The sequence below is a fragment of the Tamandua tetradactyla genome, chromosome 1 (genome assembly GCF_023851605.1).
Source record: "Tamandua tetradactyla isolate mTamTet1 chromosome 1, mTamTet1.pri, whole genome shotgun sequence".
In the NCBI taxonomy this organism is placed as follows: Eukaryota; Metazoa; Chordata; class Mammalia; order Pilosa; family Myrmecophagidae; genus Tamandua; species Tamandua tetradactyla.
Window position 1 is genome coordinate 144,003,684 of NC_135327.1, and position 25,269 is coordinate 144,028,952.

General features: G+C 40.5%; 1 protein-coding gene across 4 annotated transcripts in view; it reads right to left on the reverse strand.

The window, feature by feature from the left end:
* The window catches only part of EFCAB10 (EF-hand calcium binding domain 10), a 64,962-nt gene extending 53,705 nt beyond the window's left edge, over nt 1-11,257 (reverse strand). For all 4 annotated transcript variants that reach the window (XM_077162500.1, XM_077162575.1, XM_077162727.1 and 1 more), the window contains exon 1: nt 11,130-11,257. In XM_077162500.1, coding sequence (XP_077018615.1) covers nt 11,130-11,238 — 109 coding nt within the window. In that variant the 5' untranslated portion in view covers nt 11,239-11,257. The remainder of the gene's footprint in view (nt 1-11,129) is intronic.
* Between the last annotated feature and the right edge of the window lie 14,012 nt (nt 11,258-25,269).

The following is a 25,269-nucleotide window of genomic DNA, read 5'->3' on the forward strand; positions in this document are numbered from 1 at the left end:
TAATTTTGAGGAGTTACCATTTATTTATTTCCTTCTTCAGTGCTCTTGCTTTAGGTTTAAGGTCCATAAAACTGCCTCCAATTGTAAGATTCATAAGATATCTCCCTACATTTTCCTCTAACTGTTTTATGGTCTTAGACCTAATGTTTAGATCTTTGATCCATTTTGAGTTAACTTTTGTATAGGGTGTGAGATATGGGTCTTCTTTCATTCTTTTGCATATGGATATCCAGTTCTCTAGGCACCATTTATTGAAGAGACTGTTCTGTCCCAGGTGAGTTGGCTTGACTGCCTTATCAAAGATCAAATGTCCATATCAAAGATCAAATGTCCAAAGATCAGATGTCCATATATCTGAGCACTCTATTCGATTCCATTGGTTGATATATCTATCGTTATGCCAATACCATGCTGTTTTGACCACTGTGGCTTCATAATATGCCTTAAAGTCAGGCAGTGCAAGACCTCCAATTTCGTTTTTTTTCCTCAAGATGTTTTTAGCAATTCGGGGCACCCTGCCCTTCCAGATAAATTTGCTTATTGGTTTTTCTATTTCTGAAAAATAAGTTGTTGGGATTTTGATTGGTATTGCATTGACTCTGTAGATCAATTAAGGTAGGACTGACATCTTAATTATATTTAGTCTTCCAATCCATGAACACGGTATGCCCTTTCATCTATTTAGGTCTTCTGTGATTTCTTTTAACAGTTTTTTGTAGTTTTCTTTATATAGGTTTTTTTGTCTCTTTAGTTAAATTTATTCCTAGGTATTTTATTCTTTTAGTTGCAATTGTAAATGGGATTCGTTTCTTGATTTCCCCCTCAGCTTGTTCATTACTAGAGTATAAAAATGCAACAGATTTTTGAATGTTGATCTTGCAACCTGCTACTTTGCTGTACTCATTTATTAGCTCTAGTAGTTTTGTTGTGGATTTTTCCGGGTTTTCGACGTATAGTATCATATCGTCTGCAAACAGTGATAGTTTTACTTCTTCCTTTCCAATTTTGATGCCTTGTATTTCTTTTTCTTGTCTAATTGCTCTGACTAGAACCTCCAACACAATGTTGAATAATAGTGGTGATAGTGGACATCCTTGTCTTGTTTCTGATCTTAGGGGGAAAGTTTTCAATTTTTCCCCATTGAGGATGATATTAGCTGTGGGTTTTTCATATATTCCCTCTATCATTTTAAGGAAGTTCCCTTGTATTTCTATCTTTTGAAGTGTTTTCAACAGGAAAGGATGTTGAATCTTGTCAAATGCCTTCTCTGCATCAATTGAGATGATCATGTGATTTTTCTGCTTTGATTTGTTGATATGGTGTATTACATTAATTGATTTTCTTATGTTGAACCATCCTTGCATACCTGGGATGAATCCTACTTGGTCATGATGTATAATTCTTTTAATGTGTTGTTGGATACGATTTGCTAGAATTTTATTGAGGATTTTTGCATCTATATTCATTAGAGAGATTGGTCTGTAGTTTTCTTTTTTTGTAATATCTTTGCCTGGTTTTGGTATGAAGGTGATGTTGGCTTCATAGAATGAATTAGGTAGTTTTCCCTCCACTTCGATTTTTTTGAAGAGTTTGAAGAGAGTTGGTACTAATTCTTTCTGGAATGTTTGATAGAATTCACATGTGAAGCCATCTGGTCCTGGACTTTTCTTTTTAGGAAGCTTTTGAATGACTAATTCAATCTCTTTACTTGTGATTGGTTTGTGGAGGTCATCTGTGCCTTCTTGAGTCAAAGTTGGTTGTTCATGTCTTTCCAGGAACCCGTCCATTTCATCTAAATTGTTGTATTTATTAGTGTAAAGTTGTTCATAGTATCCTGTTATTACCTCCTTTATTTCTGTGAGGTCAGTAGTTATGTCCCCTCTTCCATTTCTGATCTTATTTATTTGCATCCTCTCTCTTCTTCTTTTTGTCAATCTTGCTAAGGGCCCATCAATCTTATTGATTTTCTCATAGAACCAACTTCTAGTCTTATTGATTTTCTCTATTGTTCTCATGTTTTCAATTTCATTTATTTCTGCTCTGATCTTTGTTATTTCTTTCCTTTTGCTTGCTTTGGGATTAGTTTGCTGTTCTTTCTCCAGTTCTTCCAAGTGGACAGTTAATTCCTGCATTTTTGCCTTTTCTTCTTTTCTGATATAGGCATTTAGGGCAATAAATTTCCCTCTCAGCACTGCCTTTGCTGCGTCCCATAAGTTTTGATATGTTGTGTTTTCATTTTCATTCACCTCGAGGTATTTACTAATTTCTCTTGCAATTTCTTCTTTGATCCACTCGTTGTTTAAGAGTGTGTTGTTGAGCCTCCACGTATTTGTGAATTTTCTGGCACTCCACCTATTATTGATTTCCAACTTCATTCCTTTATGATCTGAGAAAGTGTTGTGTATGATTTCAATCTCTTAAATTTGTTAAGACTTGCTTTGTGACCCAGCATATGGTCTATCTTTGAGAATGATCCATGAGCACTTGAGAAAAAGGTGTATTCTGCTGTTGTGGGATGTAATGTCCTATAAATGTCTATTAAGTCTAGCTCATTTATAGTAATATTCAGATTCTCTATTTCTTTATTGATCCTCTGTCTAGATGTTCTGTCCCTTGATGAGAGTGTTGAATTGAAGTCTCCAACTATTATGGTATATGTGTCTATTTCCCTTTTCAGTGTTTGCAGTGTATTTCTCACGTATTTTGGGGCATTCTGGTTCGGTGCATAAATATTTATGATTGTTATGTCTTCTTGTTTAATTGTTCCTTTTATTAGTATATAGTGTCCTTCTTTGTCTCTTTTAACTGTTTTACATTTGAAGTCTAATTTGCTGGATAGTAGTATAGCCACTCCTGCTCTTTTCTGGTTGTTATTTGCATGAAATATCTTTTCCCAACCTTTCACTTTCAACCTATGTTTATCTTTGGGTCTATGATGCGTTTCCTGTAGACAGCATATAGAAGGATCCTGTTTTTTAATCCATTCTGCCAATCTATGTCTTTTGATTGGGGAATTCAGTCCATTAACATTTAGTGTTTTTACTGTTTGGATAATATATTCCTCTACCATTTTGCCTTTTGTATTATATATATCATATCTGACTTTCCTTCTTTCTACACTCTTCTCCATACCTCTCTCTTCTGTCTTTTCGTATCTGACTCTAGTGCTCCCTTTAGTATTTCTTGCAGAGCTGGTCTCTTGGTCACAAATTCTCTCAGTGACTTTTTGTCTGAGAATGTTTTAATTTCTCCCTCATTTTTGAAGGACAATTTTGCTGGATATAGGAGTCTTGGTTGGCAGTTTTTCTCTTTTAGTAATTTAAATATATCATCCCACTGTCTTCTAGCTTCCATGGTTTCTGCTGAGAAATCTACACATAGTCTTATTGGTTTTCCCTTGTATGTGATGGATTGTTTTTCTCTTGCTGCTTTCAGGATCCTCTCTTTCTCTTTGACCTCTGACATTCTAACTAGTAAGTGTCTTGGAGAACGCCTATTTGGGTCTAATCTCTTTGCGGTGCGCTGCACTTCTTGGATCTGTAATTTTAGGTCTTTCATAAGAGTTGGGAAATTTTCAGTGATAATTTCTTCCATTAGTTTTTCTCCTCCTTTTCCCTTCTCTTCTCCTTCTGGGACACCCACAACACGTATATTTGTGCGGTTCATATTGTCCTTGAGTTCCCTGATACCCTGTTCAAATTTTCCCATTCTTTTCCCAATAGTTTCTGTTTCTTTTTGGAATTCAGATGTTCCATCCTCCAAATCACTAATTCTATCTTCTGTCTCTTTAAATTTATCATTGTAGGTATCCATTGTTTTTTCCATCTTTTCTACTTTATCCTTCACTTCCATAAGCTCTGTGATTTGTTTTTTAAGTTTTTCTATTTCTTCTTCATGTTCAGCCCATGTCTTCTTCATGTCCTCCCTCAATTTATCGATTTCATTTTTGAAGAGGTTTTCCATTTCTGTTCGTATATTCATCATTAGTTGTCTCAGCTCCTGTATCTCATTTGAACTATTGGTTTGTTCCTCTGACTGGGCCATATTCTCAATCTTCTGAGCATGTACCATTATCTTCTGCTGGCGTCTGGGCATTTAGTCAGATTTCCCTGGGTGTTGGACCCAACAAGGTTGTAAGATTTTTCTGTGAAATTTCTGGGTTCTGTTTTTCTTATCCTGCCCAGTAGGTGGCACTCGTGGCACACGTTTGTCTCACGTGTTTGGAAGGGATCCCCCCGTCACCATTCTCCACGGACTGGGGATTTCCGATCCAATTATCTCAGTTGGTCCAGGGGGCCGCGCTTGGTGGGGCGTCAGTCGCCGCGGCTTGAGGGGACTCTGTGGCTCCTTTATTAATTCCCCTATTGGTGTTTGGTTGGACCCAGTCCCTGCCACTGTTGAAATTCCCTCCTCTCCCTGGAGGGGTGTCGGTCGCTGGCCGCAGCGGCCCGGGGAATTCACCACCGGACCAGGAAGCTGCCTGCGGGGGAGCTGCGTCAGTCGCCGGCCGCCGTGGCCTGGGGAATTCGCCACCGGACCCGGAAGCCACCTGCGGGGGAGGGGCGTCGGTCGCCGGCCACTGCGGCCTGGGGAATTCGCCACCGGACCAGGAAGCCACCCACAGGGGAGGGTACCGGTCGCTGGCCGCCTAGGCCTGGGGAACTCGCCACCGGACCAGGAAGCCGCCCACAGGGGAGGGGCGCCGGTTGCCGGCCACCGCGGCTTGGGTAGCCCTCTGATCTGAGACTCGTAGCTGGTCCAGGAAGCTGCCCGCAAAAGAGGGGCGCTGGCCGCCGCGACTTGGGAAACTTGCCTCTCCGAGACTCTCAGCCGGCCCGGGAAGGAGGGAGGGAGGTGCTCCGGCCGCCAGCTGCCGCCGCTCGGGGAATTGCGCGCCGCTCGGGGATCTCACCGCAGCAGAGTCTCGCAGTCAGTCTAGCCAGTCCAGACTGGGGTACGCTGTATGTCCATTCCCTGCCGTGGCCCCGGGAGCTGTTCTGCACTGTTTCTGTTCACCTAGTAGTTGCTCTGGAGGAGGAACTAAGACGCACGTACCTTACTAAGCCGCTATCTTGGCCCCTCCCTATTTATTTTTTGTTACAGAGTTTTTAATTGCTTTTTTTGATCCCTTTACTGATACATGATCATATTGGTTGAGTAGCTTTTGGGAGAGTCAAAATGTTTCCTTATACAGAATCAAATGCACAACTGTGGCATTTTGTCACTCCATATGGAGGCCAGCAAATTACAACTGTGCACCCTGGGGAGAAGGAAATAAAACCATTTACAATATAATAATGATTTAAAATGAAATTTTCACCTAACCATTAATTTTTATCATACACCATACAAAAATTACAAAAGTTTAAAACTCTGTAAAGGCGCTCAGCATCTAAAAAATATCAGGAAAAAAAAAGCTAACTCCTCAAGAACATCCTTCCCTCTTGCCCTATCAACTGTTTAGTGCCCTTACCAGATTAAAAAACGTTTGAGGGGGGGGCTTCCGGGTCAAGAGGGCGGCTTAACAATGTGTGCATTTTAGTTAGTCCTCCAGAACAACTACTAAATAACCAGAAACAGTACAGAACAGCTCCTGGGGCCACGTCAGTGACCGGACACACAGCGTATCCCAGTCTGGACCAGCTGGACCGAATGTGAGCCCCCTCAGAACCGTGAGTTTCCAAAGCTGCCGTGGCTGGGCCCCTCCCCCACAGGCTGCCTCCCAGAGGGGAAAGGAAAGGAACTTTACCAGCAACAGGGACTGAGCACAATCAAACGCCAATTGTGGAATTAATTAACAAATTCTGACTACTAAAAATAAGCCCCCAGCTTAGGTGAACCTGGTCAAAGTGGAGGCTGCTCATTTTCGCCCCGGCACCAAGGGGGCAGGGCTGACGGAAAAAGGGGAAAATAAAAAAAAAGAAGGAAACAGAGGTTTTTGTGGCTGTGTTTTTACAAAGGCTTGACTGCCTTTGGATATAGCGGCAGGACTGCTCAGGCTACACCTGCCCAAGGCATAGGCAGAAGCGAGCTCATTTGGGGGCTTGTCTGGAGCCTGTACCTTCCCCACGGGAAGGGTGAAGCCCATCTCAGGTGGAATCCCTCCCTCAAGGAATTCAGACACTAGGGTTTGGTAATTTGAAGCCATTAAAACCAGCCTACAACCTCTCCTCTGTCTCCACCACGCCCCCAGCAGAGAGAGTCTGCCAAAGTTAAAGGTACTGCATCATCTTACGCTGGTGGGACCTGCAGGCAGACAAGCACCACATACTGGGCAGGATAAGAAAAACAGAGTCCAGAGACTTCACAGGAACATCTTTCAACCTGCTGGTTCTCACCTTCAGGGAAAACCAATGCCGGTGACTCTTTCCTCCTGATAGGAGGCAAGTTTGGTCTGGGAAAATCTGGCTGGAGTCTGTAATACCCAAACAGACCCTCCTAAGGGGGAGGGGAAAAGGCACCATACAAGCAGGGCAAGAAACAAGAAAATGAGAACTGAAAAATTCTCCTCTGTTAAACAAAACCGAAGCTAGAGGTCCAGATAAAGCTGAACTGAACGTCAAAGAACAGATAGACAACAAATTCATCCAGCAAGAAAACCCCAGGTAAAAAAAGTGAAAGCAATCTCCATAATAAACTAATTAAGGTAATTAAATGCCTAGATGCCAGTGAAAAATAACAAATCACACTAGGAAAATTGAAGATATGGCCCAGTCAAAGGAACAAACCAACAGTTCAAATGACATACAGGAGCTGAAACAATTAATTCAGAATATACAAACAGACATGGAAAACCTCATCAAAAACCAAATCAATGAATTGAGGGAGATATAAAGAAGGCAAGGAATGAACAAAAAGAAGAAATGGAAAGTCTGAAAAAACAAATCACAGAACTTATGGGAATGAAAGGCAAGGTAGAAGAGATGAAAATACAATGGAAACCTACAATGGTAGATTTCAAGAGGCAGAAGATAGGATAAGTGAACTGGAGGATGGAAAATCTGAAATCTGGCAAGGAAAAGAAAATATAGGGAAAAAAATGGAAAAATATGAGCAGGGACTCAAGGAACTGAATGACAACATGAAGCACACAAATATACGTTGTGGGTGTCCAGAAGGAGAAGAGAAGGGAAAAGGAGGAGAAAAACTAATGGAGGAAATTATCACTGAAAATTTCTCAACTCTTATGAAAGACTTAAAATTACAGATCCAATAAGTGCAGCATACCCCAAAGAGAATAGATCCAAATAGATGTACTCCAAGACATTTACTAATCAGAATGTCAGAGATCAAAGAGAAAGAGAGAGTCTTGAAAGCAGCAAGAGAAAAACAATCCATTACATACAAGGGAAGCTCAATAAGACTATGTGTAGATTTCTCAGCAGAAACCATGGAGGTGAGAAGACAGTGGGATTATATATTCAAATTACTGAAAGAGAAAAACTGCCAACCAAGAATTCTATATCCAGCAAAATTGTCCTTCAAAAATGAGGGAGAAATTAAAACATTTTCAGACAAAAAATCACTGAGATATTTTGTGACCGAGAGACCAGTTCTGCAAGAAATACTAAAGGGAGCACTAGAGACAGATAGGAAAAGACAGAAGAGAGAGGCGTGGAGAAGAGTGTAGAAAAGAGAAGACTATGAGTAAAGGTAAAAAGAAGGAAAATTAGATATGACATATAAAATCAAGAAGGCAAAATAGTAGAAGAAAGTACTATCCATGCAGTAATAACACTAAATGTTAATGGATTGAACTCCCCAATCAAAAGACATAGACTGGCAGAATGAATTAAAAAACAGGACCCATCTATATGCTGTCTCTACTCAAAGGACATGATGGCAAGGACACAAATGGACATTTCCACACCAAGGATTATAGCAGAATTATTTACAATTACCAAGAGATGGAAACAGCCAAAATGTCCATCAACAGACAGCTGGCTAAACAAACTGTGGCATATACATAAGAGGGAATATTATGCAACTGTAAGGCAGAATAAAGTTATGAAGTATGTAACAACATGGATGGACCTTAAAGACATTATGCTGAGTGTGATTAGCCAGAAACAAAAGGACAAATACTGTATGGTTTCGCTGATATGAACTGACATTAGTGAGTAAACTTGTGATATTTTGTTGGTAACAGAGAGCATCAGGAGATAGAAATAGGGTAAGATATTGGATAATTGGAGCTGAAGGGATACAGATTGTACAACAGGACTGAATATAAAAACTCAGAAATGGACAGCACAATACTGCCTAACTGTAATACAGTTATGTTAAAACACAGAATGAAGCTGCATGTGAGAATGATAGAGGGAGGAAGTCTGGGGCATAAATGAAATCACAAAGAAAGAGACAAAAATTGAGATGGTGTTATCTAGGGATGCCTAGAGTGTATAATGATAGTGACTGTGTTAGTTAGATTCAGTTGTCCACTTGGCCAGGTGAGCATACCTAGTTCTGTTGCTGCGGACACAAGCCAATGGTACGTGAACCTCATCTGTTGCTCATTACATCTGCAGTCGGCTAGGAGGCGTGTCTGCTGCAATGAGTGACATTTGACTTAATTGGCTGGTGCTTAAATGAGAGAACGCAATATAACACAGCCTAGCAGCTCGCCATTCCTCATCTCAGCACTAGCAGCTCAGCCCAGCCCAGGCCTTTGGAGATGCAGAAAGAAGTTACCCCGGGGAAAGCTGTTGGAACCCAGGGGCCTGGTGAGAAGACCAGCAGAGACCATCTTGTGCCTTCCACGTAAGAAAGAACCTCAGTGGAAAGTAAGCTGCCTTTCCTCTGAAGAACCAACAAAATAAATCCCCTTTTATTAAAAGCCAATCCGTCCCTGATGTGTTGCATTCCGGCAGCTAGCAAACCAGAACAGTGACTAAATGTACAAATTTAAAAAATGTTTTTGCATAAGCAAGGACAAAAGAATGTCATTACTACAAGGTGCTGAAAATAGCTGGTGATTAATATTTTAAAATTTCAACTTATGTGTGAGACTAAAGCAAAAAATGTTATTTGGAACAAATTCATATTTTGACTAGTGCATCTCCTAATATAACTATGTAGATAGCTTGGTTGAACAACATAAGTACATGGAACTTTGTGTAGGACATGAGATTTTGTTGGTTTGTCCAGGTGATGCCCTGATAAATCCCAGAGTGATTTGATCAGTGTGTTAGTTAGATTCATTTGTCAACTTGGCCAGGTAAGCATACCTTATCTTGTTGCTGCGGACATAAGCCAATGGTACGTGAACCTCATCTGTCGCCAATTACATCTGCAGTCAGCTAGGAGGTGTGTCTGCTGCAATGAGTGAAGTATGACTTAAGTGGCTCGTGCTTAAATGAGAGAGTGCAATGTAGCACAGCAAAAGCAGCTCGGCATTCCTCATCTCAGCACTAGCAGCTCAGCCCAGGCCTTTGGAGATGCAGAAAGAAGTCGCCCCGGGGAAAGTTGTTGGAACCCAGGGGCCTGGAGAGAAGACCAGCAGAGACCATCTTGTGCCTTCCACGTAAGAAAGAACCTCAGTGGAAAGTTAGCTGCCTTTCCTCTGAAGAACCAACAAAATAAATCCCCTTTTATTAAAAGCCAATCCGTCTCTGGTGTGTTGCATTCCGGCAGCTAGCAAACTAGAACAATCAGTGAGTGGAAAAGTATTTGCAAAGTCCCCTTCGGGGAATGGTGAAAACGGGGGAAAACTCAATTTCCCCAAGTTGAATTCTTGATATTCTCACAAGCAGTTTGGACAACCAAAGCTGTAGGATGAGCCCCCAGTCTTGGGGTTTGTTCATATGAAACTTAACCCCGCAAAGGATAGGTCAAGTCTACTTAAAATCTAGGCCTAAGAGTAACCCCCAAGAGAACCTCTTTTGTTGCTCAGATGTGGCCTCTCTCTCCAGCCAACATGACAAGCAGTCTCACCACCCTCCTCCTCTCTGCATGGGACATGACTCCCAGGGGTGTGGACCTTCCTGGCAATGTGGACAGAAATCCTAGAATGAGCTCAGATTCAGCATCAAGGGATTGAGAAAAACTCTAGAATGAGCTGAGACGGAGCATCAAGGGATTGAGAAAACCTTCTCCACCAAAAGGGGGAAGAGTGAAATGAGGCAAAGTGTGAATGGCTGAGAGATTCCAGAGTCGAGAGGTTATCCTGGAGGTTATTCTTACGCATTAAGTAGATATCACCTTGTTATCCAAGACGTAATGGAGAGGCTGGAGGGAACTGCCTGAAAATGTAGAGCTGTGTTCCAGTAGCCATGTTTCTTGATGATGATTGTATATAGCTTTCACAATGTGACTGTGTGATTGTGAAAGCCTTGTGTCTGATGTTCCTTTTATCTACCTTGTCAACAGATGAGTAGAACATATGGAATAAAAATAAATAATAGGGGGAACAAATGTTAAAATAAATTTAGTTTGAAATGCTAGTGATCAATGAAAGGGAGGGAATAGGGTTATGGTATGTAAATTTTTTTTTCTGTTTTTGTTTTATTTTTCTGTTATCTTCTTATTTCTTTTTCTGAATTGATGCAAATGTTCTAAGAAATGATCATGATGATGAATATGCAACTATGTGATGATATTGTGAATTGCTGAGTATGTGTTGGGACTGTTTGTGTTTCTTTCTTGTAATTTTTTTAATTAATAAAAAATTTTTAAAAATTAAAAAAAATTCTTTGAGAGCTCTGGAATCATCTGTTGTTTGCCAAGCATAAGGATGATTTTTACATTATTCATTTGATTTTCCCCGCTATCCTATGAATACTATTATTATCCCCATTTCCCAGAAGAGAGGAAAGTTTACGTAGTGCCGAGAGGTGGAGATGGAGCCCAGCTGCCCGGCACGAGGGCCCAGGTCCCACGCCCTACAATCCCTCCCGTCTCTGCCAGTCCCGGGGCACCTGGGTTGTGGCTGCTACAAAAAGGTCGTTCCATAGGTATTTGTTTAATCGAAGGACACAGAGTTAATTACCAGCACAAGAGTCAGGTGTGAGTACGTGGAGGTGGGGGCTATCCGCGAGGCCCGGGAGCGGAGGGAGGGGATGATTTCAAGGACACGCTCCGTGTGAGACGGCCACTGAGACCCAAAGAAGAATAACAGGCGAGACACTCACCCGGCTGAAAAAAGAGGAGAACGCTGGTAAGGTGGTTTAGCAGCTCCATGATCCGATGTTTTTCCAAATAACGCCTTGCGGCGCACTCGCGGTCGCCGCGGGTCTCCATGGTGTGGCGTAGTGTCGTTGCTAGGAGACCAGGCGACTTCCGGGCAGATCCGGTTGGCTGGGCTCCACCCTCTCCCGCCCCCATCCGGGCGCGGGCTGGGTCTGATTGGCTTTTCATGTTTTGGTCTGCAGCACCTAGCGCAGTGCTTGTAGGACTCAACGCTACTGCTTTTTTCCCACCTTTATTAGAGAAGTTGTGGATTTATGAAGCAATCATGCATAAAATACAGGATTCTCATGTACCGCTTTATTATTGTCACAGTGAATCTGTGGAACATTTCTTTCAATTGACGATAGCACATTTTTGTAATTCTGTTAACGAATAGTTCCTGACCTAAGAGTTCACTGTGTAGCGTAGGGCTTAACACTTCTTAACCCAATGAATGAGACCTCATGTGATCAGACAGCAGAGCTGACTTGTATAATTCTGGGGATGTCCATCAGTGGAGAGTCCTAAATTGCATCTTTAGTGTGAGCAGCCTGCAGGCATGGTGCTGGCCAGTGGGCGAGAAGCTCTCAGACCATGATCTCTACTCCATCGTGGGTCATTAAGCCTGGATCCTGAATTCAGCATCTCCACTTGCTGCTAAACTAGACCTCTGGAGGTCATTTATGAGACAGAGGCCATCTGATAGTTTTGAGAGTGGGTCCCTAAGTAAGGTGGGATGTAATCACTTTAAGGGCCTCAGTTCAGTCATTACTGTGCCTGAGAAGCTAAACTCTGGGCTGAGACTCCTGTGCTGAGCTCTGAAGCTTGTGCTCTGTCCCTTACCAGAGAGTGCCCAGAATAGGCACTTCAAGAAGAGGAAAGACAAATGGCCAATAAAATGAGAAAATATTCTCAACCTCTTTAGTAATCCTATAAACTAATTAAAACCGCAAGGACATATCATTCCTACATCTACCACACTGGCAAAAAGTATGAAGTTGGTCAATATTAAGTATTGGTAAGGATATGGTTGTTAACTAAAGTGGGCATCTGCATTGGTAGTTACTTAGAGCAGCCCTTTTCTGAGGAATGACAGGGATATTTCAGAAGATAAAAACTGACTAAGAATAAATGCAGATTGAGAAAGTGGAACATTCCTGATAAGTTGTAATTTGAGCAACATTTAATAAAATGGTCTTGGCCCAGTAGGGATAGCCTTTTGAAAATGGACAAGTCGATAAGTATACCATATTAACTAATGTATATCTGTTCCCTACTTTGTAAGACTCTCCTACATAATAAAGAACTCAAAATGACAACCACTTGAAAATGACTTCTCACTTGAAAACCTCTAATTGCCTTTATAAAGCAACTCTGACTCTCTTGGCATTTTGAAACTCTCACTCCCACTTCCCCTGTTTGAGATCTCCCTGTAGGAGCAGTTTCTCTTTTATTACTTGCAACTTTTGATTATATTGGTGATTTTGTTTCTTTTGGCCTGGTACAGTGAAATAGTCACTGATAGTGGGGTGTAAATGGAGCATCCACTTTGGAAAAGAGTTGGAATTATCTAGAAAATGTAAACATGTCTTCACACTATGACTCACAAATTCCACTCCTAGAGCAGCTCTTGAGCATAGGTAGCAGGAGACATGTAGAAGAACTTTCACAGCAGCACTGTTCATGACAGAGAACACTGACAACTGCCCAAATCTCATCAAGACGATGGATTTTTAAAGCTATGGTATACTTATACAATGAAATACTATCAAAGCATTGCAATGATGAACTGTAGCTACTTGCAATGACATGGGTGAATCTCAGAAATATATCGTCTTGAGAATATATACCTCATGAATCAATTTATTTAAAGTTACAAAGCATCCAAAACTAAACAGTATATTGTCTGCAGCTTCAAATGTAGGTATGGAATCTATTGAGAAAAGCAAGGAATGATAAAACAAAAAATTCAGCATAGAGGTGGGAGGAAAGGGAATGGATTTGGGGAAATAGACCAGGGACTGCGGGGGTGAGGGTAATGTGATTTTTCTTTACATGAGCGGTGGGCACACAGGTGTCCATTGGGCTGTGAGTCTTTAGAAAATATTATATATATATATATATATATATATTTATATATTTGACATTTAATAAAAATTATTATTCAATTGAAAAATAGAGGAGGGAAAGAGGAGCCAGAAAATCGATGATGCCAGGATACTGAACTATTTAATTCTGAAATAGAAGGTGGCCGAGGTGCAGGGAACATGGTAGGAACCAAATCTTCAGAGGTCAGGCTTACCTTGAGAATTTTGGGATATCTGGGTAGGGCAGAGGAGCATTTGTATGAGTGCCAGGTGCATCTGGGAGATATAGAGAAGGAGACTTTCTGGCTAATTTGGGTCCATAGCACAACTTTAAGCAAAAAGGAAGGCTTAAGACTGTCCTCAAAGTCTAAAAGAGGTGCTCCGAGGAGGGAAGGAACTCCCTTCCTGAAAAGACTTGAAAACTGTGGGCCTAAATCTGTGACATTGGCTTAGATTTGTAAGGAGGAGGATACTTGGGGAAGGACATAGAAGAGTGCTGTTGTGTACCCAGAAAACTGTTGTGTACCCAGAAAAGCCATGTTCTTTAGTCCCAATTCAATATTGTTGAGTGGGATCTTTTTGATTAAGTTGTTTCCATGGGGATGTGACCCACCCAGTTATGGGTGCAAACTTTTGGTTAGGTGGTTTCCATGCAGATGTGTCTCCACCCATTCAAGGTGAGTCACTTACTGGAGTCCTTTAAGAGGGAACCATTTTAGAAAAAGCTTCAGAGCCCACACAGACAGAGACCTTTGGAGATGCAGAAAGAAGATGCCCTAGCAAGCCGTTTGAAACGAGAAGCCAGGAGAGCAAGCTAGCAGATGTCTCCACATTCCTTCGCAGCTGACAGACAAACCTTGAACATCATCGGCCCTTTCTTGAGTCAAGGAATCTTTCTCTGGATGTCTTAGTTTGGACATTTTTATGGCCTTAGAACTGCAAACCTGTAATTGTATAAATTCCCTTTTTAAAAGACATTCCATTTCTGGTATATTGCTTTCTGGCAAACTAAAACAGATTTTGGTACTGAGAGTGAGGTGCTGCAGTTTGCAAATACCAAATATGTTGGAATGGTTTTTTAAATGGATAAGGGAAGATTCTGGAAGAGTTGTGAGGAGCTTGATAGAGAAGGCCTAGAATGCTTTGAAGAGACTATTGATAGAAATATAGACTCAAGATACTTCTGATAAGGCTTTAGACAGAAGTGATGCATGTGTTATTGCAAACCGGATAGAAGATGATCCTTGTTTTAAGGTGGCAGTGAATTTTGCAAAATTGACTACTGGCATTGAATGGAAGGCAGAATTTAAAAGCCACGAGATGGAAAGGAAAGTACCTGAAACTGTAGAGCTATGCTTCAGTAGCCTTGTTTCTTGACAATTGTATGAAGATAAAACATTTACAATGTGACTGTGTGATTGTGAAAACCTTGTGTCTGATGTTCCCTTTATCTAGGGTATGGACAGATAAGTAAAAAATATGGATAAAAAAATAAATAAACAAATAATAGGGGGAACAAAGATTAAAATATATTGGATAGATGAAAATACTAGTGGTCAATGAGAGGGAGGGGTAAGGGGTATAATATGTATGAATTTTTCTTTTTGTTTCTTTTTCTGGAATGGTGCATATGTTCTAAAAAATGATCATGGTGATGAAGATACAACTATGTGATGATACTGTGAACCATTGACTGTACACCATATATGGAATGTTTATATGTTAAGAATGTTTGTGCTTATATATTGTTTCGTCAATAATAATAATAATAAAGCCACAAGCTGGGATACTTGTTGAAGCAATTGCCAAATAAAATGTGGAAAGTGTGGCCTGGTTTCTCCTTGCAGCTTATAGTGAAATGCAACCAGAAAGAGATTAGCTGAGAACTAAACTCTTGGTACAAAGAAACCAAGAAATTGTAGGTTTCTTTGATAGTCTGGAAAATTCTGGGCTTCCACAAAGGGAGACTTTGTGCCCCAGAGAATAGTGCCCCACATGAGGATTTAACCAAACATGGAACCAGTCAGCCATTATAGGACAAGCCATGATTGGAGATGGAGTTATCCATGAAGGATTTGTGGAAATTCCTATTGTCTGATGGTTATGACCCCCGCATAATGCATAGAAAACCAACAAGATTATTGTGGGATCTGTATAAATAGAAGCATAGCCAGTCCGGACTAAAAAGACAAAAAAGGGACAAATTGAAGGAAAAATGACTTCAAAAGTAGAACCATGGAAGCTAAGGTCTGAAGCCAAGAAACCTTGAGCTAAGAGAGCAGACTGACAGACACACTCAGAGACAGTGCGTTTGCCCCAAAGGCATAGGGCAGGGCTTCCTCCTAGATGTTCAGGAAGAGTTTTGGTACCCCAGGTCTCCGAGAGGGTGGGGCACATTACCTGCCCCATTGTTCTGACGGCCTTGAGCGTATACCTCAGAGATGGCACAGAGCCTGGATGGTGCCCTGATGCTTGGTGAGGGTGGAGCTGAGAAAAAGGTGGTCTCCCCAAAGTTCCCAAAGTTCCAACCCTCACCCTAGGGTTTGGAGAGAACAGGGCTGCTGTGTAGGCCCTTAGAAAGGGTGGGATTGCTGTTTTCTAAAGCCCCGAGGATTAATGACTCCCAGACTTTGAAATCTAATGTAGTTTGCCTTTCAGGTTTTTGGAACTGTTTGGGTCCAGTGACCCCTGCTTTCCTTCCAGTTTCCCCCTGTAGCAGTGGGATTGTTTATCCTATGACTGTTCCTCCTTTGTATATTGGCAGCAGATAAACTTGTTCTGAGTTATATACATCCAGAGCCAGAGAAGAATTTTGCCTTAGGCCAGACCATGCTTGTAACTGAACTTGATGAGATTTTCTACTGGTTTTGACTTTGTATTTGTATTATTACTGAAATGTTTTAAAGCTTTGTGATATTGTAATGGAATGAATGTATTTTGTATATGCAAAGAACATGTCTTTTTGGGGTCTAGAGGATGGAATGAGCTGGTTTAAAGCTGTTGTATACCCCAGAAAAAACATGCTCTTTAATTCTGATTCAATATTGTCAAGTGGGACCTTTTGATAAGGTGGTTTCCATGCAAATGTGTCTGCACCCCTTCAAGGTGGGTCACTCACTGGAGTCATTTAAGAGGGACACATTTTAGAAAAAGCTTCAGAGCCCACACCTTTGGAGATGCAAACTGGGGAAGTCATTTGAAATGAGAACCTGGGAGAGAAATCTAGCAGATGTCACCATTTGCCTTCCCAGCTGACATAGAAAACCCAAATGTTATTAGCCCTCTTTTTGAGTCAAGATATCTTTCTTTGGATGCCTGGGTTTGGACATTTTTATGGCCTTAGAACTGTGAACTTGTAACTGAGTAAATTCCTCTTTTAAAAGTCTCAGTTCCATCCCTGGCATATTGCATTCTGGTAGCATTTAGCAAAATAAAACAAGTGCTGTGCAAACTATTCAGCAGCAGAACTCTTCAAAAGAAATCACACCTGAATCTCAATATGTGAAACAGATAAAAGAGGAGTACCACATTGGAATTCATACATAATTGGGTCGTGTTATCAAAACTACTTTATTTGTATTTTTCTCATGGAGGCATGGCTGTTAGCCTGAGTGTCCCTGGTGACAGAATTAATGAGAAACTGGGAAGACCTGACCCTGGGGCAGAATTAAGCTGAGAAAGTAGAAAGATCCATTACTCTGGGCCCTTAGACCCAAGGGTCCACTTGGACTCCTGGCCCCTGATGGGCTCTGAGGGGATTTGAAAACTACTGATGTGGAACATTGTTCCTCAGTGTTTTTTGATCTAGTCCTTTGAGACTTGCTCTGTATTCCATGGTGAAGGACAGTGGAGCACAAAGATCAAGGCCTGAACAGTGTACCCCATCCCACCCCCCAAATCCTGCCACCTAAATGCTTGACCCTTCATGCTTGACCAAAAATGTGTGATCACTTAGGAGAGCAACTCTGGCTTTGTTTCAGGTCAGCACAGCAGAGACCAGACAATGGCAGTTGGGGTGGAGGTGGGGGTGGGAATGGGGTGGGGGGGGAAGGGAGAGGGACCCCCAGTGGAGGGGGACAATGGCAGTATGAAGCAGAAAACTAGGTACCTGGCTGAGGAAGGCCTGAATCACAGCAAATAGAGGGATCTAGTTTGCATTTCCGGGCCTGCCATTGTCATGGTGTCCCTTGACTAACTGACCCAAGGCCAGTGTGGCCTGAGGAAAGAAAAGTAAAAAAATAGAAGGAATATTCCTGGATACAGTGATTTCTGCTCAGTGCTATACGCTCAAGAGTTTTGGTCTTCCTGTTGAGAATGTCATTTATTTACTCTTCAGGAGTTAGTCCCTGAATAAATAGCTCTGCTCTTTGTGCTCTGGGACCTTAGATAACACTGAAATTAAAACAATCTTATTTCTTCTGTGCCTACAAAGTCAGGCTGAGAAGAGCGCACTGGGCCTCATTGACTTCTCTGCAAGCTGCCAATTGGTTTCTGTTCCCAAAAGCCTGGGTGTCTTTCTCTGCCAAAAGAACCACACTGTCTGCTCAGGGCTTTTTCTCACAACACACCACAGGCAGCTCTGGTCTGCAACGCTGATTCTCCCGGAAAACATGCTAAAGAGAAGGGTCCAGGTGCCACCTAGTGGAGTCAACTATTTGCTGTCAATGCCATCACTTAATAAGCCAAACTGGGCTCAATTAATCATTGTCATCAACATCATCTTCATAGCCCTTCTTTGAGTTCATGAGTCCTGAATCTCCTCATGACTATTAGTATAATCAATTGATATAATCACTAACCCTTGCAGTGACGTTTGAGAGTTACACCAAGTGAAAGGCATTAATGAAGGGGCCCCCAACCAGGGCTGCACATTAGAACCACCTGGGAAAAAACATTAATGCTTGGGCCCCATTCCAAGCCCATTCGATTGAATCTTGGGTGCTGGGACCTGGACACTGGGAATTGTTTTTTATTAGCAGCTTTATTGAGCTATAATTAACACTGAATAAATGGCACATATTTGGCGATATATGAAAAGTTTTGATGTCTGTATATATAATCCATGATATCATGACCACAATCAAGATAATGATCATACTGTGTGATTGTGAAAACCTTGTGTCTGATGCTCCTTTTATCTGCATTATCAACAGATGAGTAAAACATACGGCATGAAAATAAATAATAGGGGGAACAAGTGTTAAATTTTAGTAGATTGAAATGCTAGTCATCAATGAAAGGGAGGGGTTAGGGGTATGGTATGTATGAATTTTTTCTGTTGTCTTTTTATTTCTTTTTCTGAATAGATGCAAATGTTTCAAGAAATGATTATGGTGATGAATATGCAACTATGTGATGATATTGTGAATTACTGATTATATATGTAGAACAGAATGATCATATGTTAAGAATGTTTGTGTTTGTTTGTTATATTTTTTAAAAAATTTAAAAATTAATAATTAAAAAAAAGGTAATGGTCATAGCCATCACCCCAAAGGTTTCCCTGTGTCCCTTGGTGATCCCCGACTCTGCCCTCTCCCCAGTCTCTCTCCCTCCATCTCTAGGCAACCACTGAACTGCTATCTGTAACTACACATTTTCTGGAATTTTACATAAAAGGAACCATACATTATGTACCTTTTTGGGTCCAGTTTTTTTCACTCAGCATATGTTGCTGCATGTATCAAGACTTCATTCTATTTTATTGCTAAGGATCATACCACAACTTATTTATCCTGTCACCTGTTGATGGACATTTGGGTTTTCTTTCAATTTGAGGCTATTTACAAATAAAGCTGCTATGAACATTAATGTACAGGTCTTTGTGTGGACATAGTTTTCATTTCTCTTGGGCAAATACCTAGAGTGGGATGGCTGGATCATATAATAGGTGTATGTTTAACTTTTTAAGAAACTGTCAAACTTTTTCCAAAGTGGCTGTATCATTTTATATTCCCACACTAGTAGGTACTGATAGCTTCCCAGATGATTCTAATGGGCAGCCAAGGGTTAAGTCCCCTGCATTATAGCTACCTGTTCAAGTTGAGCTGAAGGGCTAGGAAATGTTGATCGGGAGTCCTAGTGTTTGGTCTATACCAACACTATTCCATGCTTGGTATAGACTTAGTATAGACTTACAATGAGTCTCAACATAGGAGGAACTCTGGAATTTCATGTGGAGCCTTTTAAAAATACAGCGTTGGGCAGTGTGACAGTGGCTTAGTGGCAGAATTCTCACCTGCCATGCTGGAGACCCGATCGTGCAAAAATAAATAAATAAATTAGTAATAATAGTAATAAAAAATACAGTGTCTGCCCTTTCTCCCTGCAGATTCTGATATAATTGCTCTGGAGGGGCGCTGGTGGTGGGGGTGGGGCTGGCGATGCGATTGCTGGTGGTGATTGGAGGTGGGAGGGGTTTCCCAGGCATCACTTTTTTTAACAGCTTCCCAGGTGGTTCTAGGGTGCAGAGTGACCAATGGTCTTGGTTTGCCCAGGGCTGAGTGGTGTCCAGAGATAGGAAATTTTCAGTGCTAAAACTGGGAAAGTCCCAGGTAAACTAGGACATTGGGTACTCTTTTTTCAGACCAGTGGCATAAAGAGCTTGGGCTTTGGAGCCAGATAGATTTGTCGATCTGCCCAGCAATCTTAGAGTTGCAGCTAAAGGGATGATGTGAAACAAGGAAAATGGGGAGACATGAGTAGCTAGAGCAGACTGTGTGCTAACTCCGTTTGCCTGTTCTCTGCTGTAATCGGGGACAAGTCAGCAGTGGCTCAGCTAGGAATCTGGTTGCTGTTTAAAAAGGAGGAAAAGTGTGAGAGACTATTTTTCTGAGAAAATATGTAGGTGAGGCACTGTACTGCAGAGGCTTCCGGAGCCACACTGTCTCACTTTAAAACCCCGTTTTACCACTGAACATTAATAGCTGTGAGACGCTTGGCAAAATACCTAAATTTTCTGCCTCAGTTTCCTCATAAAAGAATGGTAATAATATATCTACCTCATAGGGATGTCATAAGCATGGAATGAGCTAATATATAAGCTTTTTAGAATGGTGTCCAGCAGGTACAATGTTGCAAAGTGTTTGCTGTTACCTTAAAACGAGAGGAAAGATATTTGGAATGATGGAAATGTTTTGGTAATAGATGTGGTGATGGTAGCACTATATTGTGAACACAATTAACAACAATGAAACATATATCTGAAATAAAAGGGGAACTGTTAGGTTGCACATGTGGTAACAGAATAAATTTTTAAAAATCCATGGAACTACACTACACAGTGAACCCTAAGTTAAACCATGGACTAAATTTAATAGCACAATTATAAAAATGTGCTTTTATAAGTTGTAAACAAATGTTCCACACCAAAGCAAGGTGTTAATAGGGTGGTATATGGGAATCCTATGTTTTATGCATAAATGTTCTATAAACCTACAACATCTTTAATAAAGAAAAAAGAGAGGAAATGGAAAATAAATATATATAGTAAATATAATATCCATAATCTATGTCAATAGGGTATCCTACTGTGCTGGTTTCTATGTACCCTAGAAAATCCATGTTTTAATTCTAATCCCATTTTGTAAAGGCAGCCTTTTCTTCTAATCCCTATTCAGCATTGTATGTTTGAAACTGTAATTAGATCATCTCTATGGAGATGTGACTCAATCAAGAGTGGTTGTTAAGTCGAAAACCCAGAAAAATCCACAACAAAACTACTAGAGCTAATAAATGTGTACAGCAAAGTAGCAGGTTACAAGATCAACATTCAAAAATCTGTAGCGTTTCTATACACTAGCAATGAACAAGCTGAGGGGGAAATCAAGAAATGAATTCCATTTACAATTGCAACTAAAAGAATAAAGTACTTAGGAACAAATTTAACTAAAGAGACAAAAGACCTATACAAAGAAAACTACAAAAAACTGTTAAAAGAAATCACAGAAGACCTAAATAGATGGAAGGGCATACCGTGTTCATGGATTGGAAGACTAAATATAGTTAAGATGTCAATTCTACCTAAATTGATTTACAGATTCAATGCAATACCAATCAAAATCCCAACAACTTATTTTTCAGAAATAGAAAAACCAATAAGCAAATTTATCTGGAAGGGCAGGGTGCCCCGAATTGCTAAAAGTATCTTGAGGGAAAAAAACGAAGCTGGAGGTCTCAAGCTGCCGGACTTTAAGGCATATTATGAAGCCACAGTGGTCAAAACAGCATGGTATTGGCATAAAGATAGATATATCGACCGATGGAATCGAATAGAGTGCTCAGATATAGACCCTCTCATCTATGGACATTTGATCTTTGATAAGGCAGTCAAGCCAATTCACCTGGGACAGAACAGTCTCTTCAATAAATGGTGCCTAGAGAACTGGATATCCATATGCAAAAGAATGAAAGAGGACCCGTATCTCACACCCTATACAAAAGTTAACTCAAAATGGATCAAAGATCTAAACATTAGGTCTAGGACCATAAAACAGTTAGAGGAAAATGTAGGGAGATATCTTATGAATCTTACAATTGGAGGCGGTTTTATGGACCTTAAACCTAAAGCAAGAGCACTGAAGAAAGAAAGAAAGAAATGGAGCTCCTCAAAATTAAACACTTTTGTGCATCAAAGAACTTCATCAAGAAAGTAGAAAGACAGCCTACACAATGGGAGACAATACTTGGAAACGACATATCAGATAAAGGTCTAGTATCCAGAATTTATAAAGAGATTGTTCAACTCAACAACAAAAAGACAGCCAACCCAATTACAAAATGGGAAAAAGACTTGAACAGACACCTCTCAGAAGAGGAAATACAAATGGCCAAAAGGCACATGAAGAGATGCTCAATGTCCCTGGCCATTAGAGAAATGCAAATCAAAACCACAATGAGACATCATCTCACACCCACCAGAATGGCCATTATCAACAAAACAGAAAATGACAAGTGCTGGAGAGGATGCGGTGAAAGAGGCACACTTATCCACTGTTGGTGGGAATGTCAAATGGTGCAACCACTGTGGAAGGCAGTTTGGCGGTTCGTCAAAAAGCTGAATATAGAATTGCCATACGACCCAGCAATACCATTGCTAGATATCTACTCAGAGGACTTAAGGGCAAAGACACAAACGGACATTTGCACACCAATGTTTATAGCAGCATTATTTACAATTGCAAAGAGATGGAAACAGCCAAAATGCCTATCAACAGACGAGTGGCTAAACAAACTGTGGTATATACATATGATGGAATATTATACAGCTTTAAGACAGAATAAACTTATAAAGCATGTAATAACATGGATAGACCTAGAGAACATTATGCTGAGTGAGACTAGCCAAACACTAAAGGACAAATACTGTATGGTCCTACTGATGTGAACCGACATTAGAGAATAAACTTGGAATATGTCATTGGTAACAGAGACCATCAGGAGTTAGAAACAGGGTAAGATAATGGGTAATTGGAGCTGAAGGGATATAGACTGTGCAACAGGACTAGATAAAAAAAAACTCAAAAATGGACAGCACAATACTACCTAATTGTAAAGTAATCATGTTAAAACACTGAATGAAGCTGCATCTGAGCTATAATTTTTTGTTTGTTTGTTTTTTATATATATTTTTTGTATTTTTTATTTTTATTTATTTCTCTATATTATCATTTTATTTCTTTTTCTGTTGTCTTGCTATTTCTTTTTCTAAATTGATGCAAATGTACTAAGAAATAACGATCATACATTTATGTGATGATATTAAGAATTACTGATTGCATATGTAGAATGGAATGATTTCAACATGTTGTGTTAGTTAATTTTTTTTTAATTAATAATAAAAAAAAAGAGTGGTTCTTAAGCTGAAATAGGTGGAGATGTGTCTCCACCCATTCCAGGTGGGTCTTGATTAGTTTACTTGAATCCTATAAAAGAGGAGGCATTTTGGAGAAAGTGAGAGAGCAGAGAAGGATGACAGAACATTGCAGAATGACATTGCCGTGAGAAGCAGAGAGTCCACCAGCTAGCAACCTTTGGAGATGAAGAAGGAAAATGCCTCCCGGGGAGCGTCATGAAACATGAAGCCAGGAGAGAAAGCTAGCAGATGACGCTGTTTGCCACGTGTATTTCCAGATGAGAGAGAAACCCTGACTGTGTTTGCCATGTACCTTTTCACTTGAGAGAGAAACCCTGAACTTCATCGGCCTTCTTGAACTAAGATATTTTTCCCTGGATGCCTTAGATTGGGCATTTCTATAGACTTGTTTTAATTGGGACATTTTCTCAGCCTTAGAACTGTAAACTAGAAACTTATTAAAATTCCCCCTTTTAAAAAGCTGTTCCATTTCTGGTTATTGCATTCCGGCAACTAGTAAACCAGAACACCTACTTAGTTTCCTAATGAAAGATTTTTCTTGATGACCTTTCAGATTTTGTATTGCAGCTTTTAAAACTATACACGCTTAGGGCAGGCCACAGTGGCTGAGCAGGCAGAGTTTTCACCTGCCATGCCAGAGACCTGGGTTGGCTTCCCAGTGCCTGCCCCGAAAAAATAAATAAATACTAAAATTAAAAAAATGCTATAGACTTTTAGTGGGAATGTAGGAGGAAGAAAAGATAAATTTATTATACCCTTAACACTCTTGAGCAAATCGTAAAGGAGGAATAAATTTGAAGCTTGATAATTTTATTTTCTCTATTATTTTATTGCTAAACTGCATTTTTAGTTTTTTTTTTTCTTTCAGAAACAAAACACAGCTGAATAGGGATCTCATGTTAGTCTTGGTGTCTGGTAGGGTGTAGGAGCCGGTTTTAGCTTTGTAACTGTGACCTAACAGGTACACAGCGTTCGGTGGAATTTGAGTCCCAAAAGGTACATTACAGTCGTCGTAAAATGGTAACACTCAATTATTTGAGGTAGTGCCAGAGGTACCCAGAATCTGTGTCCAGACTTTCCTGATTCTTTATAGACCTAAAAAGCAAACTCCATAAAACATTTTTAAGTAATTCAAATCCACTTACAAAACATGAAAGTATAGAAAATATCAAGAGGATCACTCTATAGTAGGAAATGATTGAATCTGGCCCTGTGGTACTACCCTACTTTGTTTAATTAAAATTTTTTTTTTTAATTTTCAAATAGTTTGACTCACAAGAAGCTGCAAAAGAGTACAGAGTTCCTGTGTGGCCCCAGGTTCCCCAGATAATGTATCTTACTTTATCACAGATGATTGTCAAACCAGGAAATTGACATGGGTACCATATGATTAACTCAGGTATAGACCTCATGTGGATTTCACCTGCTTTTACATGCATTTCTTTTTTTTCCTGTTTCATTTTTGAGCCTGCTTCTGTATTTCAAAATATCGTTATCATAAACTGGGCCTAAATTTAGCTCCCATCACACTGACTAGTTCTGTTTAAGCTTTAATTAGGTCCACCAAATTGAAGCCTAGAACAAAATTTATGAATAACTTTGACTTTCTAAGTTAGTTTTATGAAGGATGACCTCAGATGATCCCTCATTACCACAATTTACATTGGGAAGCCAAAGGCCCTTGCCCAAGAGGCTTCCCCAATTATTGGCCCGTAATAATTCCCCAATTATTACGTAAAGTTGTTTAACGTAATCTAAGCTCTGATAGTCTTATCTGCAAAATGGGATAATAATCTTACCTACCTCACAGAGTTTTTGTGAGGATTAAATTAGAAACCACGCAAAACACAGAACTGAGGCTTAATGATGTTACTAATTTACTACCAACATTACCACAACTACTGCCACTACAAGTACTAGTACTATCACCAGCATTACCAGCACCACGGCACTCCCTGTCATCCTTTTAGCCCATTTCTCAGTGTCAGAGCAGTGTGGGTATGGCTCAGTGCTGGGTACTGGGTACAGTCTGGAAGTCTGCTCTCCTGGCAGGTAACATATGGCAGGGTGGAAAGGTATGCCTTCTCATGGCTGGGATGTGGCCAGGAGGCATGTGATCCTGTCTTCTCCGGCTGAAACTGA